Source organism: Channa argus, chromosome 15 (genome assembly GCF_033026475.1).
Source record: "Channa argus isolate prfri chromosome 15, Channa argus male v1.0, whole genome shotgun sequence".
In the NCBI taxonomy this organism is placed as follows: Eukaryota; Metazoa; Chordata; class Actinopteri; order Anabantiformes; family Channidae; genus Channa; species Channa argus.
Window position 1 is genome coordinate 11246608 of NC_090211.1, and position 17174 is coordinate 11263781.

The window sequence follows — 17174 nt, forward strand, 5'->3', positions numbered from 1 at the left end:
TTTCTCCCTCTCAACATCACTCCCTCCCACTGTTCTCCACCTCCTCCGCGTCTTCCCTCCCATAGGACGGTGTCCTGGGACGCCTGGAGAAGAATCCATCATAAATCACGTGTACCTGCATTAATTTATTAGGATTCACTTCTTAGGGGTGGTCATAACCCACAGAAATTTTGCAGAGTGCAGCTGTCTTGCCTAGTACTCTATCAGTTTCCGGATTTTTGCGGTGTAGGTTTTTCAGGAACACTATAACAAGAGACATCGTTAGAGTTTGGAAAAAAAAGGTCTCAGATAACTGATCTAATACATTAATATAATAATGTAAAATATAATTATAATATAATTAACATAATGGCAATGTGGATGATGATGATCATCATCATCATTATTATCATCATCATCATTAGAGAGTCTAAGGACAGAGGATGTTGTTGCTGTTCAGAGTGTGGAGTTCAGTGATGCAAAATTGTGATTTAGGAATTAAGCTACATAAATAAAAATTTATGACGGTAATTCTATCTATATATTATATTATATTATATTATATTATATTATATTATATTATATTATAATGATGAAACTGATGAGGAGGAGGAGGATGCAATCATTTCAGACATTCAAGGATTTTAGTCTTGGTGTCTGGCCCACAGTTTAACTTCTACCTTCCACCTGACAGTGGAGATGAGAGGCTTGACTTCATCATTTGAAGCTGGAGGATATATGACACCTTTGAACTTCACAGCAGGAGGTAAATGAAGCCCTACAACACCAGGGGCCAGTTCAGGCAGTTCAATTTTCTGCAGACCAGGGCAGGTTATCTTTACCATCACACTAAACTCATCCCAACATTACAGCAGCTTTTGTGTAATGCTTGTTCAGGCTGAAGCCTGACTTATCTATAGGGTGGAGGTTGCTGCAGTGCAAAACTGGTCAGCTTGGTTAGTTTGGGTGTGGCACATCTGAGTAAAAAACAACAAGATTTATTAATGCACAAAAACCCTTCTTACTTTAGAGGTTTGAACCATTTAGTAAAATGATCTCAGGCAGACTAATATAAACAGTCCAAAGTTTCCACAAAACAAAAACATCATTTTGTTCATATCTAACCTCATGTCAATACTGAAAAGATGCATTTGAGTGTTTCATTGCAATGATGTGCCAAATGTACGGCTATACAGAGGTGATCGCCTATTGAGGCTGAATATATCCTGGCCAGAAGCCTAATCACTTCTTGGAAGGCTAAAAGTGCTATTCAGTTGAGACATGCTCTAAGATAAGACTTGTGAATACCTTGTCTAATTGGAAAATTACCAAAGATGTTTCTAGAATCCAAGCTACAGCAAATTAACTGGAAGCTAAAAACTCGGAGATCATTCAAACAACATGAGCCAAACCATAATTTCTCAAGGGAGAAGAGTCCCAAACCACAGAAAGATGGAGAAACACTACCTATTTCAAATTCTTTTTTCTGTGTAAAGTCTTTAATGTACAAATGTTGCTCAATATGATATCCAGCCAAATTAAATTCTAAACCACAAAATATTAGACATTAAATAGCGTTTACCCACAGACAGTTATGATCCAAAACAAATTCAAAACATAATGTTGACAAGTTAGACTCGAAAACGTAAAAAAAAAAATCGTCCTTCAAAATCTTTGAAATGGAACTTTTGAAGGATAAATGATATATACAAAGCTATGTGATGACAGAATGAGGGTCAACAGAACCAGCAAGATAAATGGCAGATTGAGGTTGATCTGGTAGGTAAACAACAGCTTCCCTGACCTCACTTCATGTCACTTCTCAGTAGCAGCTTAGCCAGTTTGAGGTAGGGCCACATTCCTTGCAGCTTTTAGCAGATAGTTACTAAGAGGCCAGTGAGTACTCTAAGCTCTGTGTGAGAAATATTTCCAGACCATGTGCTATATCCCATTATCTACCTGTACAACCTAATTATTCATTTCAACACAATAAAAAAGAAAGCAAAAATGCTAATGTTGGCAATGAGTTTTTATATTTGTTTTTTTTTTTTTATCAAGAAATAAATGACTAGCACCTAACATGCATTGACTTAGCCTGGAAGCCAGCACATACGTTGAAATTATTATATGACATGAATGTGATGTGCAGGGAAATTCCTATTAAAATCAATGTCAATCAATTTGTCTCTTGCCAGTAGTTTGTCAACTTCCATTAACTGGGAGGGTTTCATAAATCAGGTTGATAATGATGAATGTAAGGTAAACAGATCATCCTTTTCAAGGTGATATAAACATGTTAAAACTGCTAAAAACTGTTTCACATGGAGAATGAAGTCACTGCATGCTAATGGTCTCTTTATCTTGATAGTCAATCAATAGAAACTCACAGAGCAACTTTGTTTCACACACACATTACAAATCATGTGGAAACCCAAGATACCAAGATATGCTCCATATGTGTTTTGACATGTATTTATGGAAAAGATTTAAGGGAAAGAAAAAAATCACAGATAAAATTTGGCAGTAGATGAGTCTATCAAGGACTCTGTGGAAGGAAAAGCTTAAGGACATGTTTCTGTTTCTCTTTTTGTGTTTTAGCCTGTTTTGTTTTAGCCTCATGTCAATTTGATGTGTTTATTCTGTAATTCCTCAAAATGACATATGAAATGACCCTTACAGTATTGGATTTGAAAGTTTATCCCAGATCCAGTGTGTGAGGCTTGTATAATTTGAAAGCATCTCTTTCTCCCTCTACAGGTCATTCTGTGCTGATGAATGATGGTGGACTTTCCTCATCATTTAATCACTGAGACAGTGGAAGTGGACTAATCTGTCATCACCTTATTTTAGACCCAGTAAGATAATGTGAAACCTTATTAATTCTCCAGAGGAGCTGGTGAGAATTAAAGATTAGAGACTCTGAGATGGGGTTTCAATTTAGTCTGCCTCCCGTCTGCTGGTTGTGTTGAGGAACATGCCAGAACAGGACAAAAGGCCAACTGTTAGAAAAGATATGCATGCAAACGTGAAGAAGAATGATACAAGTGACTCTTTCATCTTGCCAAAACTAATTTATGTACAGTATGTGTATTTTCTATGCAGTGATTATGAAATAACCACCTTGCAAATCATTTCAAATCTTACACCACTGTTTCTAGATTTTACATAATCACATATTGCTGTATATTATTAACATTGTATTTACCTTGAGTCATTGTGACATTATTAGATGTGTATATTGGGGATTTTGGTGGTATAGTGTGACAGCTATTGTCATTTTATTTTACCATCTATAGGTGAATTATGATTGAGTCATTGATAACAAGAAATGTTTTTCAGGGGGCATGGAGAGACTAAAAAACAGCACACATCTGTCTGTAATTCATGTTAGGAGAGAAAAAGGCTACAGTATGCGTCCTAAGTTCTATTGATGAAAAATGTGTGGTCTTTTATGCAAGAAATGTAAATGTATGGTTTGCCATCAATTTAAAATTAAAGCATGTAAAAATCTGACATCCTTGACTGATAAGAGTACAAGTAGACAAGTGCAATAGGTTAATCAATCAAAGGATCATGAAACCCCTAATCTTTGAAATGTGATCGTGTCGCCCACCATCTGCTGTGATGTTATCTTTCTTCATCAGACAGTGTGTGTTCTTACATTAGAGTTTTCACTACACCTCCAGATGCAAAACCATCCCACAACGGGTATTCTGGGTTTACCTGCCTGTCGTACAAGGGAGCTGAGTGTGCTTATCAGACAGCACTTTCCTTAACCAATTACTTTCTTTAGAACTTGAAAAAGAGCCGTATACTTGAGCCTTGATATATAGGGCAAGATGACCACCAGAACCAAATCTGTGCAGGGTTTGGATGCAAAACTGTGTTTTCAAACAGTCAGTTACTCCAAACAGTCAGTTGCTTAACCCTGTTGTAAATTGCCAAACCAGGGATGTGACCACAAGGCAACATGTGGAAATTTTCCATTCTGCAATGGGTCAGCAAGGAGAACTGCCAGTCTGGGGATAATTATAATCATTAGAGACGATGGGAGACTAAGCTAATTAACATCTAAGAACCATGTCTGTTAAATGAACTGCTCAAACAAATAGACTAAATAAACTCAACCGGTGACCACACTCAGTTTACCCTGCTGTGGTCCCTCCTTCAATGTAGGTTTACAGCACCAAACACCACAATTGCATTTCGATCTGTAAATGCTAAGACAATTAGGTTGAAAACTGTTACACAAGACACTAAACGTAAACCAGGTAAACAGAAAGGCTTCGGCCAAATATGCTTCAAAACATATTAGGAGGCCATCGAACTATTATGTTGTTAAGCCTACATGAGGATTTTTAGAACAAACAAGTGATTTGGTCAGAAGAGTTACACAATGCTTTGCCACAGTGGCTAAGTGGACAGCCACGCTTTTAATCCATAATCAGATCTTGTTCGCCTAGATTCACATGTAACTGACACCATGCTGTTATCTCTCTTTGCTCCCTATTTTTACCGCCCTATGCTGCAACATTTGTCAATGTCTCAGCCTTCAGTTTCAATGAAGAAAATTTCTGACACGATATCTAAATATGTAACGTATTTCTAAATCTAAATATCACTAGTTCAGTACTTCTTTTAAACAGACATGTACCTAAGAAATCACATCAAAATGTAGGGAACCAGAAATGCCACATTATAATCCTCAGTGAGCCTTTACGCTCATGGGTCTATCTATAGACTGTTTATTGCATGCCATCTCCAGCTGCAGTAATAATTTAAAGCCCCTCTTTGGGTTAAGCTAGTGGTCTACACTTTTATCACTTTCTCTCAATTACCAATTTTTCTGTCTTCTCCAGAACCCCCAAACACTTTCCCAGCACAGTCTTTACTAAATCTTTGCACCAATTCTTTTTTTTTTTGAGTCTCCTTCCCACCCACCCCCAGCTTCTCTTTCTCTTCCTCTCTTTCTTCATCTCTATTCTCATGAAGTTTGCATTCCACACCTCCTCTGCAGACTGCAGGCTGCTTTTGTGTGCAGACCACACACAAAAGAGCAGAAAGCACTATTCCTGACATGTCACAAACATTCCAGTCCTCTAGTCCTGTTCACAAAGCCAAAGTCCCTCATCCTTCCAGTAGCATCAAATATAATCTTATGTCCAATGTTGGAGCACAGAGATGCCACTAACACGAGGACCAAAACAAGTGATTGTATGGTATCTGTATTTTGTAAATGTAACATTTATATAGAAATGTTGTGGGACAACTATCTGAAATGCACATTATTTAATGATTATTACAAATAAATTGATGTACTTTATACGTTTAGAAAAGCATCTCTATCCAATCACACAATTCATCTTTAATTATATGTGAATATTAAGTGAAAACAGACGCCACCAGCTGGAACAGCAGTGGAAAAGGACCATCTGCTTGTCAATCCTCAAAGTCAGTACACAGGAAATTGACTATTAAGCCATAACTGGGGGTTTGGAGGGGATGTGTCATTTTCTATGACTTGGTCTTCGGCAGAAGGTTTGCGGTTGATTTTGGTTCAGTGGCACAGAAAAATAAATGCTCTAGGATGTCAGACAGAACAGGCAAAAAGTCTGAAGGAAGATGTGAAACAGCATACTAATTCAAGGAGGCTTAAATACTGTGGGTACAGAGGTGAAGTAGAGAAGGTGGAGAGGAGAATGTTTAAGGTGAAAGTGGGAGGGAGGTTTAGAATGCATGCAGTATGGAAAAGCATGTATGGACTTGCATTATTCACTTCTCATTAAACTTTTGCCTCAGTCTTCTTGTCTTACTGCCTTGGTCATAGAAAATTCCACAGCCATAGCTTGAAGGCTGGTAGACATCAGTGGCAACACAGTACCCCTCTTCATCTCTTCAGCTGCATCCACACCTGTGCACTTTCTCAGTTGGCACAAAGCAAAAACATCCCTCACCTTACTATGGTTGACTACATAATAGTGGATTGGCAATCTAAACTAATGTGACTTTTCCTGGAACACCACATTACCAGTTGGTCAGTGTTTATGCTTTATCGTATTATACGTAGAAATTATACTTTCATTATCTCATTATAAAGTACATATTTCCAATGAGATCATTTAGGAAGGTTTTAAAATATAGAAATCAGGATTTGTGACTTTGTGGATGCCGTCTGCTCAACAGTTGATTTATTACAAGCAGTGATTCATTAAAGCCAATAAAAAAGAATTTTCTTGTATTCTCATTTTGAGCTGGCTATGCATCACATGCTTCAAGGTTTTGTTTTGTTTTTTTTTTGTTTTTTTTTTAATTTTCACTGCAAAAAACAATGTCATCCTGCTGGTTACTGGCTGATCATTGATGGATGAAGCTCTCCTGACAAAAATCATGATGTAAATGAAAGCTGCCTGACAGCAGCCTGTCCATAGTTTAACCAGAGGAGACAAACAGGTTTGAAAGCTCAATTACCTGTACCTGATCTCGCTGCTGGTTTCTGCTCTGTGGTGTTCTCTCTGTGTGCTGGATGTCCTTTGCAGTCACCTATTCTCTTGTTTTTATTGTGCCTTGATGCTTTTCACTATGTTAATATGTTAAAGTAAGAATAAGGCTAACGGGGTTAATCATGAATCATAATTAAAACTTGATTTTATATGAATTATTCATGTGCACATTCGTGTGTATTTTGTTTTATTTGCATTAATGGAATACACAGTGACAATAAATGCAAGCATGATAAATTGTGGAATTACAACAGTATGAAACAATATATACCTTCTGTGATATATATATATATATATATATATATATATATATATATATATATATATATATATATATATATATATATATATATATATATATATATATATATATATATATATATATATATACACACGCACACAATATATACCTATCAGTATGAAACAATATATACCTACTACAAAATGTTACACAAAGTGCTCCACAATCCTCCTGAACTATTTTCAAACAGGAAACAAAAGGCATTCGAGCAGCAGAACATCAAGCATAATAGTCCAAGTTCAATAATTTGTTAAAACGTGAAAAAAGACATGAGCTCTTTATTGTATTATTTAATGATCACATTGCATTAAACAATAAAAAGTATACTCGGCAATATGAATCATGTTTAATCAAAATGCAAAGCAATCACAGACTTACAAATATGAAGATGTTTTCTTGTTTGTGGAAACCAGCAGTCAGTTTGATATTTACAGAGAAGGCAGGTAACAAAAGTCACACATGATCACATCATTTTGACATTTTGACCAGTCCACCCATTCCTGCTTAGGAGTCAGATGGACCAATTTTAGATACACTATAGTGCCTGCTGTGGTCTGCCACAGTGTGTATTTTACCATTTGCATGTGGTTGCATCATATTTAGCATATTTAAATCTTAGATCTTATCAAATACACCTTTAACACACCCTCAGCACACACACGCCAACTTCCCTCCCCACCCTCCAGATATGAGTTTGTGCTGCACCTTTCCTTCCCACCAGATGGCGTTAGGCTACAATGCAGCACATGTTACAATGAACATTACCTTCCATTAACATGCTCGTTTTGTAAATACAACAGCTTGAAGGGAACAACATTATTATTATTATTATTATTATTATTATTATTATTATTATTATTATTATTATTATTATTATTATTATTATTATTATTATTATCATCATCATAAATATGTGTCATGCCTTTCAAAATGCATACATGCTGTCACTTCAGAAAGCATTCCAAACACACATTCAATAGTTTCACAACTTACTTTGAAATGGGAAAAAAATTCAATGCGATGTCCCTACACACTATTCCATTATATTGACATACATAACCCAATGTCTGCTATAGCCTAAATGTTATCAGGGATTTCATATCTGATTGTGAAAGAGGAAAGGTGAGAGATGTTGAACTACAGTATGTAACTGTGTCATAAATGTCAGTGGTATTGTCAGCAAGTGTCAGTGTCATTGGTGCCCATAAGGATGTTGACATGATTCCTGCCATCGTAATGTCCACTTCTGAAACCAGTTGAGGATTTGTTTTGTATTGCTGAATCATATAACGGGACTCTTTTTTTATGATGAACTGTCAAGCGTGCCATTGAGCCACTGGCAAAATTACTAAACATTTTGAAAACCCTGACTTACACAATGTTGATGAAACACTTTATTTCGACAGGGATGACTTTCAATATTCTTTCAAATAAGTGACACTTTTGGAACATAACATTTTTGAGTGAGGTTTGTTTGTTTGGTTGGTTGTTTTTGTTTTGTTTTTCTGCTGAGCTAAAGTGTTGTGCTGTTGACAAATGATAAGCTTGGAGTGGTGTTTCAAGGAATGAGCCGAAACTTTTGAGAAAAGCTGTAAGACCAAATTTAATATTTTTAGGTTATAGCAGGTTACAATAAATAATTGATAGGAAATCCTATCTTTAACTTTATTTTATTTAGTAACACCATGAAAAGTCGTTACGTGAATATCACAATGTAAAGTTATTTGTTTTTATTGTTATCAGTTCAGAAATCAAATAAGTACTGCCCCTTCTGTAACACGCACATGAGCGCATGCACGAACACACACATTTTAAGGAATGAACTTCAAGGCAGGCTGCACCTATCAAGTTTAAAATCGTGTCTACACAGCTGTTTACAAATGCCTCGTCTTTTTTTTCCTTTTTTTTCTCCTTTTTTTTGTCACTAATTTTCTGAACATGTGATTGAATTAGACGTTCACATGGCTGCTGTGGTTGCATGATCCGCTTTTCTTTTTTAAAGTCCGGTGATCAGTAGCTCCCTCGGCAGCGACCATCCGGAGCAGGAGACCGCTGAAAAACACAGCGCCTACCCGGACAAATCATGGCGAACAGCGGGCAGAAAGTTGTGCTGATCACCGGCTGCTCCTCCGGGATCGGGTTACGAATCGCCGTCACGCTGGCCAAAGATGAAAAGAAGCGTTACCATGGTAAATGCGCTTTCTTCGACATTGTTTATTTTGATCGAACCGATTAGTAGCAAGTCTGTAATAACGTGGTTCGCTTGAAAACTATTCCGTGTTTACTTTTTCCTGCAAAGCTTTTTACGCACAAACTTCTGTTAAGGTCCATGCGCAACGCTCCGTCTTAGTGCAATAATGATTCTTTGCTGTGCCCATTGAAATAACCTTAGTCTTAGTAATATCGGATCCATATCCTTTTGTGAGGACTGGGTCTCAGTCGCCCCTTTGGTTTAACTATTATCGCCTGAAAGCACCGTTTCCAGGGTATGGCTCTGCAAGGCTGCCGCTTGCCAGCCGGAATTATAAAAGGAGTCTTGTCAGTTCTCTTTCAAGTGACTTCTCCAGCACAAAGGCCCCTTTTATCGCAGTGAATTGTAGACCGCCTGCTCCGGTTTAGTGCCGTATCTAATGTGTCTATAGTCCCCTCACTGGAGCGAGTGTTGAAAGGGGGACAAAGTTTGAGACCTGTACAAGCGAGGGTTCACGCGAAAGCAAGGGAATTGTTTGAAGTCTTCATTGGTGCACAGTGGAATTATGGTGTCCCACTTTGCCATTGTTGGGCTCAGCGTCTCCTTTCTTGCTTCCCAGCCATCATTTGTGTCACTCTAGGAACTGGGGGTCCAAAGCCTTTCCACGTCATGAAGCTTCAGACAGAATTACATTAGACCACCTTCCCACCCCTATGACAAGATATCATTGGTAGATGTGACAGAATTACATAACAGGCTAGACCTAGTGAGTTAATAGTTAAACTATTTAGTGCAGTTACCTCATACATGCTTTATTTAAACTCGTTTTTGCCAAGTTAAGCAATAGAGCCATGTTGCAAATAATTGTACAAGGGTTAGTTAGTTTAGTAGACAGGCGGTTAAGCTATCTTTTCGTTAAGGGACACTGAGATCAGATGACAATTATTACTGTAAAATAGATGAGCAAACTAACTAACTCTGGTTTGAGCAGCTTTTTCAGCTGTGACCTGCTTACTCTAAGGCCACCTCTATGCAATAAAGCTGAGCAGCTGTTTTCTCTGGGTTTCAGGGAATCTAAGAGAGATTAACAATATTGCATTGTGCATGAACTAATAATTGGTTACAGTACCAAATTCAGAGTAATCACATAAAGATCTCTGCATGTGCAATGAAATGTGGTTTACTCAAGAATGTTTAAGCTGCCCAAAAGTAATTCCTCCAAGAGCCAGAAGAACAATGGGTCTCTTGTTCCTTTCTTTACCAATGCATAAATCTGTGTTGCTTCATGGACCCACTGTTCTCAAATCATAAGATTTGACTCAATTAGACATCACAAGACATCATAATTAAACAGTGTGCATTTGATTTCTTGCATGACACCCAGGAACACCGTTACAAAAAGATTTGGCTTATTGTTATACATTGTGAAGTGTTGCATAAGTAACATTTCACAGCAATAGAATCTCCACAGCATGGTAATGTCTTTTTCACTCTTACTTATCCAACTGTGTCTTTTTTCAGACACAGTTTAGGTAGAGACAGCGGGTAGAGTAGATTTAGATCAATGTGTGAATAAGAGGTTGTTTACTCTTACTGATTACCACTGGGTAACAGCACTTTATCTCTTGTCTATGCAATATAGTGACAGTCAGAAATAAATAAGCAAAATACATAATGTAGAGAGGCCATTAAACATAAGTCAACATTGTGATGATAGGTGCTGTCCCTAGTCATGATAGATTTGTGTGCTGTATGTAGGTTAATGTTGTGGAGCGTGTAAAGTTAAGGAGAAATCACTGGTATATCCTGTAAAGGTGTGGTCTCCTAGGAACTCTGACCTGCAAGTCTGATTCTGTCACAACTATGAGCGTGTGGATGTGTTCTTTCCTGAGTGCGCCCGTGTTGAGGAAGTAATTTGGTAATGGCCTTGGAGATCAGCCATTTCACAGTGTGTCACTTCATCAATGTAACAGTGGGTCAAGGGTCTTTTCAAGTACAGATAAGAATTATTTATGATTTGTGTAATGGATTGCGTTCAAATTATAAACCGGGTAAGAACAGTGACAAATGTAAAATGCCCTTGGAGTTCCAGATTTATTTCTGTATAATTCTACAGAATCAATTTTCTATATATTGAGTCTTTTTGTTAACTTTGAACTTTGAACTCCATACAAGTAAAGCAATTCACTTCTCTGTCTCTCCCCTGTAGTCATTGCCACCATGCGGGACCTGAAGAAAAAAGACAAGTTAGTGGAGGTGGCAGGAGATGCATATGGCAAGACTTTGATGTTGCTTCCGCTAGACGTGTGCAGTGACGAGTCAGTGAAGCAGTGCGTTAACAACGTTAAGGATCGCCATATCGATATACTCAGTGAGTGAGACACACCTGAAACTATGCCTGTACCTCCCAATTGAATGTTTATGAATACGATTTGTTTTTTGTTGTTTCTTTTTGACTGTTGATAAATAGTTTTATTATATTGATGCTCCAATACTGTATAGCAGTAATATACTTATTCTGACAGTAAAAATCTACCAGACTTGTTATGTGAAAATCACAGCACTGCATTATGATAATAATTCAACGTCAGTGTCTCAAAAGAGAGAATACTGTTAGTAACACGGTCCTCAATAGTTTTGCAGTTGATATTGATAGTGTAAGTGGGGGGAGGAGACTGGGAGAGTCTTGAAATTCCAGTGAGCAGATAGATCCCTCAGTGAAAAATAAAGGACCATCATAGTCATGTCCTGAGCATGTGAAATATGGCTGAACCTAGTTCTGCAGCTCTGCCTGCACATAACACCTAAAAGTCCCATCTGTATTTTGAAGCCAGTGAAATTCCCAACCCCAACAAGTCAATACAATTTTGACCAGTCACTCCATTAAAAAACTCTTAAGTCCTTAATCATCACAATATGCTACAGGGACAGTAAATTAAACAAAATAATAAGTGACGAATGGATGCTTCTTTTCAGGTCTTATGTTTAAACCTTTAATCTGGATAAAGGTTCTATTTATAGACTTGCCTTCATCTTACTTTAAATCCAACATTACATTCCCCATAACCTAATTACTTAAGACCCACAGGCCCTTCAGCATCGATTGGTATTACATCACACTTCTCTGTTCCTGTCACACACTGACATCTGGTGGCAGTACCAAGTAATATTATATGTCTATCAATGGTAGGGGTCTGCTCATGTATATAGGACATCTGAAAAAAGTTCATAACAAGTTCATATTATGTCAGTAGTTTAAACATTTTGAGAATTTCACTGTGGCAGATACCAACACTGTGTCATGTGTTTGTCTCTGTATTTCCTGTCAGTCAACAATGCAGGTGTGGGCTTGCTTGGACCTGTGGAAAGCATCAGCATAGAGGAGATGAAAAAAGTATTTGAGACCAACTTCTTTGGCGTGGTTCGCATGATCAAAGAGGTGATGCCAGACATGAAGAAGAGGCGTTCAGGACACATCATAGTCATGAGCAGTGTGATGGGGCTTCAAGGTACGATCTGTTTGTAATTCATAATATACGGTGTAAGAAATCATGGTTACAAATGCAACTGACTGTGAAAAGACATGTGAAGACAAATCTTGGAAATCAGTCTTGTAAAGCAGAACATCACACCAGCACAGACATTAAACCTGACATCTTAAATATTAATCATACTGAGTCAAACATTGTAGTGTGCTGCATGCTAAAGAATCTATTAAATTACTGAAGTCAGACAAATTTGTTTACCATGCAAAACATTTCAATGAGAGGAGCATTCTGGGGAAAAAAACTGCAATTAAAATTTTTAGCATGATGATGTAGTCATTTTTTCCCAACAGAAATTATGCTAATGCTACATATTCTAGGTTATTTTAGAAAGTTTGACAGATGTTCAAAGTATAAAACTATTCTATTTATTATCTGTCAGACTGTGTCTTTACAGTAAAGGACTGCTCATGTGACTTGGGTCAGAAAATAAGTAGCTGCAAAGAATTTTGCGTGTTTGTTTTAACTTGTTTAAAGTGCCAGATGGGTGGGGTCTAGTAGAACACATTCTGATAAATTGTTAGTCACATGAAAGTAAGTTAAACAAACTTATAGTTTGTCTGCCACATTCATTGTTCTATTTGACATTTATCTCTATACATGTTTGTTTGTTTGTTTGTTTGTTTGTTTGGGGGGATAAGGAGTGGTGTTCAATGATGTTTACACTGCATCTAAGTTTGCCATGGAGGGATTCTGTGAGAGTATGGCTGTGCAACTGTTGAAGTTCAATATTCGGTAGGTTTTTGTGTTATGTTTATTTCCCCTTTGTTTAACCAGGTCAAATCCCATTTAGGTTAACAATGCATCAAATTCTGGTTATTGTGAAGGAAGTTAAAATGAGCTATAGACATTAGTAAACGAGTCATTCACTACAGTGAGGACACTAACCTGGATTTCAGTCTGGTATACTGTACCAAGTTTTACAATATATTGTCCCTGCAAACTCCCCTCTCTGGCCATAACAGGAACAGACACTACATGCATCTAGATGTGCAATAGGTTTGCAGAAGACAGGAGGGAAGTTTGTCTAGAACACCTTTTTGCCTTTAAAAAAAAAAAATACCAGTGGTTTAAGTGCTGAGAAATGCTCAGCCAACTTCAGAGCACAGAGCACATGATAAAGATTTCCTCCGTTCTTCCTTCACATCTGTCTTCGCTTTGTACTGTACATGTACCCAGGCCTTTCTAAATCTGACTCCCTCCAGGTTGTCTATGATTGAGCCTGGCCCAGTGCACACTGAGTTTGAGACAAAGATGATGGAAGACGTGGCAAATATGGAGTATCCAGGAGTAGATGCTGACACAGTTCGTTATTTTAAAGACGTTTACCTGCCATCATCAATAGATATTTTTGAAGCCATGGGCCAGACACCAGAGGACATAGCCAAAGTAAGAGAAGAGTTTTCTAACACACAATTCAGCAGTGTTTTGTTTCTCTGTTCACTAAGTAATACATTCAACCTGCCTGCATATCAATGAAATCAGTAAAATGTACTTTTGATTCTCATCCCTCTAGTGCACTAAAAAGGTTATTGAGTCGAGCAGCCCTCGCTTTAGGAATCTCACCAACAGCCTCTACACACCCATTGTGGCCCTAAAGTATGCAGATGAGACTGGTGGCCTGTCTGTCAACACCTTCTACAACCTACTTTTCAATTTTGGTCCTCTCATGCACATAACCATGAGCATTCTTAAGTGCCTGACATGCAGCTGCCTGCGTAGACGCACAATCTCACCTAACTGAAGGGGCTGCCCAATTCTGCAGTTTGTTCTGGCCCTTCCTTGAGATTTTCAGGTAGCCTAGAACCAATAACCAGGAGTTAGAAGGTGCCGTTTAGTTTAAAGACTTTACCATGATAAGCTTTGTCAGACAACATGCACAATTGCACAAGTTTTTCACTAAGATGTTAAATGCAGGATGACCTCATCATGCATAGACAGAAATACATACAATGCACACATTGGATTAGTGTACATACAACTATTAAAGAAGAGGCCGTGCCTTAGTGATTGCTACATGGGAGGAAATGATCACATGTTTGTACTGTAAGTAGTTAGATGTTTGTTTTATTTGAAAGAGAAAACACACAGACAGACATGTGTCCCATAGACAACAAAGCACAAAAAACAAACTTAGTTACAGAGAAATACAATCCAACTATAAAGCAATAATAATAATTATCGCTCCAATAACTTTACACTGAGTTTTACTAGAGTTATAACTTGTAAGACAGAGTCGGAAAGAATACTTTTAATTGTGTTCATGTTTGAGTTTCATCTTTTCAGTAACATTGTGTTCTTTCGGTCATAACTGCTGTTAAATCATATTTTTAATCTTTTGATAAAACATGTTTTTGGTTCTTAACATGTTTGTGAATGGGTTTGTTGGATATTTTTAATATAGGAAATTAATTTAGAGACACAAACTTCTGATTTGCCCTAAACTGTTTTTTTTTTGTTTGTTTTATTTGGTTTTGTTTTCTTTTTGTTTAGTTTTTTGTGTGTCTGTAACGAAATGTGACCATATTTACTATTGATGCCTGTTGGTCGCCCTGCAAGGATTTTCCCTCTGCAAAACTCTTTGGGTACCAAAAGGGGGCGGTATTTCACTGTGTTGTTTGGTGGCCGACCTGTGGCTATTGCAGGTTCTCAGTGGCAGTGTCAAGGAATTTGTCCTTCGTTGCCTGGGGGAGAAACTACAATAGAATTCAATAGTCAAACCTTTAAAACTGTGATTAAACAGTGTTGCAGACAGTAGACTTCATGTTTTTATAATATTTGCTTAATTATCTAAGTTTGTAAGAACCCATGTACAATATGGTTTCAACAAGACAATATTTAACATCAGTTCATACTGATGATTATGAATGATTATGATGATTAAAGATATATATTCCTTTATGGTAAGCATTGTGGAAAGTTTTCATGTAACAACACTATCTCAGCTAACACAGACATTAAGGTGTCTGGAACATTGTCAGGTAAAGAGATGCATTAGGTGTCTTGCAAAGCACATAATTTTTTTTAAATGAGCATTTTTGTAAGTGTGCATGTCTGTGCACATAAGTGCATATTTGCATGTTTTTGCATGTATGTGAGTGTGAATGAGCATGTCTATGGGCCAAGTTAGCAATCTGTTGATGGATATAAAGAGGTCATGGCCTGCTCCCCATCAAACCCCCTCCCTTGGACTCCCACCTCTCACACACATACCCTGCTTTGTGCCGTGGAGAGAATGTGACCTGGTTCCCATCCCCGAGGAGGGGTGAACCCAAATGACAGCCTCCTCAGACACATTACGCAGCCTCCCTCTCCAGCTGCCCCCTCAGCCCATCAGCTCAGGACCCCCTGGTCCACACTGGTAGAGGCCTATGGTCTAGCTTGGATAGCCGAGCCAGAATTTTTTGCTGTATGCACAACCTTTATCGTTTTATCCTATCATGTCTTTCTGTGTCCAGGTCAGTTACATGCACCAAGTCCAATTGTATTGAGCTCCGCATAAGAGTACAGTACAGCTGGTCGCAGGTCTGTAGTTTCTGTGCAATATTCTTTGAGTGCAAAGCCTCAGCTCTGTGTATGTGTCTTCATCAGAGGCGACAGCTCCGTACAAAGGAACAAAGATGCTGTCAATCACAATCAAGTGGGTGTGTGTGCAAGGACTGGAGGGGAAGGGGGATAGGGAATCGGAGGAGGTTGGGGGAGAGGTCTGTGTGTCCTGAATGTTCAGGCGGATGCCAAGACCCACTGTGGGACGCTGAAGGCTAAGGGCATGGAGTGGGTAGGGGACTTTGGGATAGTCAGGGGTGGGGGTGTGTCACATTCATAAAAATGAGAATTGGGGTGTCTAGGCCTGAATGGAAGACCTGTTTACTAATTGATGAACACTGGAGTTACAGCAAAGTCTCATTAAACAAGAGGTTGTATCAAACCATTGTTGTGTACCTTTGTTTCACAATCAAGAACATAATTGCAGTGTAATGGGGGCAGAGTGACGTGGTTAGGGCTTCTCTTAATTGTAACCCTGTCACAATTACTGAGCCACTAAACATTCATTAGCTCTGCCTGTGTGTTGCCTGTTGTATTGACTAACAAGCCTCTTGTGATTTTGGTCAGTATATATGGAGAGAAGAACAAATGGGAAAACCCAATAAGGTTTGCCCGGTAACAGGATGCATACTTTACAATCTGCCTGCTTTCTTTTTTGCGAGGTCATTGCGGGTTCAGCCATTTTACCGCATGCATCCTCCTTCTACTGTCATCGTAATCAGGGAACCACACCTAAGCCTTATTCAGAGACTGATTTAATAACCAGGGGAGTCAGAGATCACAAACAAAAGAGAGCTGCATAGATCAGAAAATTGTGCGAAATGAGTTGGGATAAGAAGACAGACAAGAAGAGCGAGAAAGTGTAAATGAAAGAGAGGAAGCAAAAGAAAGAGAGATGGGACACTAGCATTAAGTGGAGCTAATGTCTAGACAGGGTGCTTCAGCCTGATCCCAGGTCAGGGTGGATTAAAATCTTCAACTCCACTAATCTTATTCAGTTATTGCGCCTATTGATATTAACGATCTGTTCTAAATAACTCAGAATCACAGAATCACCATATGAGCTAAACTGTGAGTCAGAAATACATATATTTAAGGTGTAAAATGTTTTT

The 17174-nt window shown here is 38.2% G+C and overlaps 1 protein-coding gene across 1 annotated transcript; it reads left to right on the forward strand.

Moving 5' to 3' along the window:
- Positions 1-8481: 8481 nt before the first annotated feature.
- rdh8a (retinol dehydrogenase 8a) lies at positions 8482-16444 on the forward strand. The gene is made up of 6 exons (XM_067477836.1): positions 8482-8969; positions 11181-11342; positions 12301-12480; positions 13158-13251; positions 13722-13905; positions 14033-16444. The coding sequence occupies exons 1-6, from the start codon at positions 8864-8866 to the stop codon at positions 14258-14260; spliced, it is 954 nt and encodes a 317-aa protein (XP_067333937.1). The 5' UTR covers positions 8482-8863; the 3' UTR covers positions 14261-16444.
- Positions 16445-17174: the final 730 nt, after the last annotated feature.

Bases quoted from the DNA above. Each gene is read 5' to 3' on its own strand.
- rdh8a (XM_067477836.1), top strand. From the start codon at position 8,864: ATGGCGAACAGCGGGCAGAAAGTTGTGCTGATCACCGGCTGCTCCTCC. The intron at 11,343-12,300 runs GTGAGTGAGACA...ATTTCCTGTCAG, and splicing joins TCGCCATATCGATATACTCA to TCAACAATGCAGGTGTGGGC. The intron at 13,252-13,721 runs GTAGGTTTTTGT...GACTCCCTCCAG, and splicing joins CTGTTGAAGTTCAATATTCG to GTTGTCTATGATTGAGCCTG.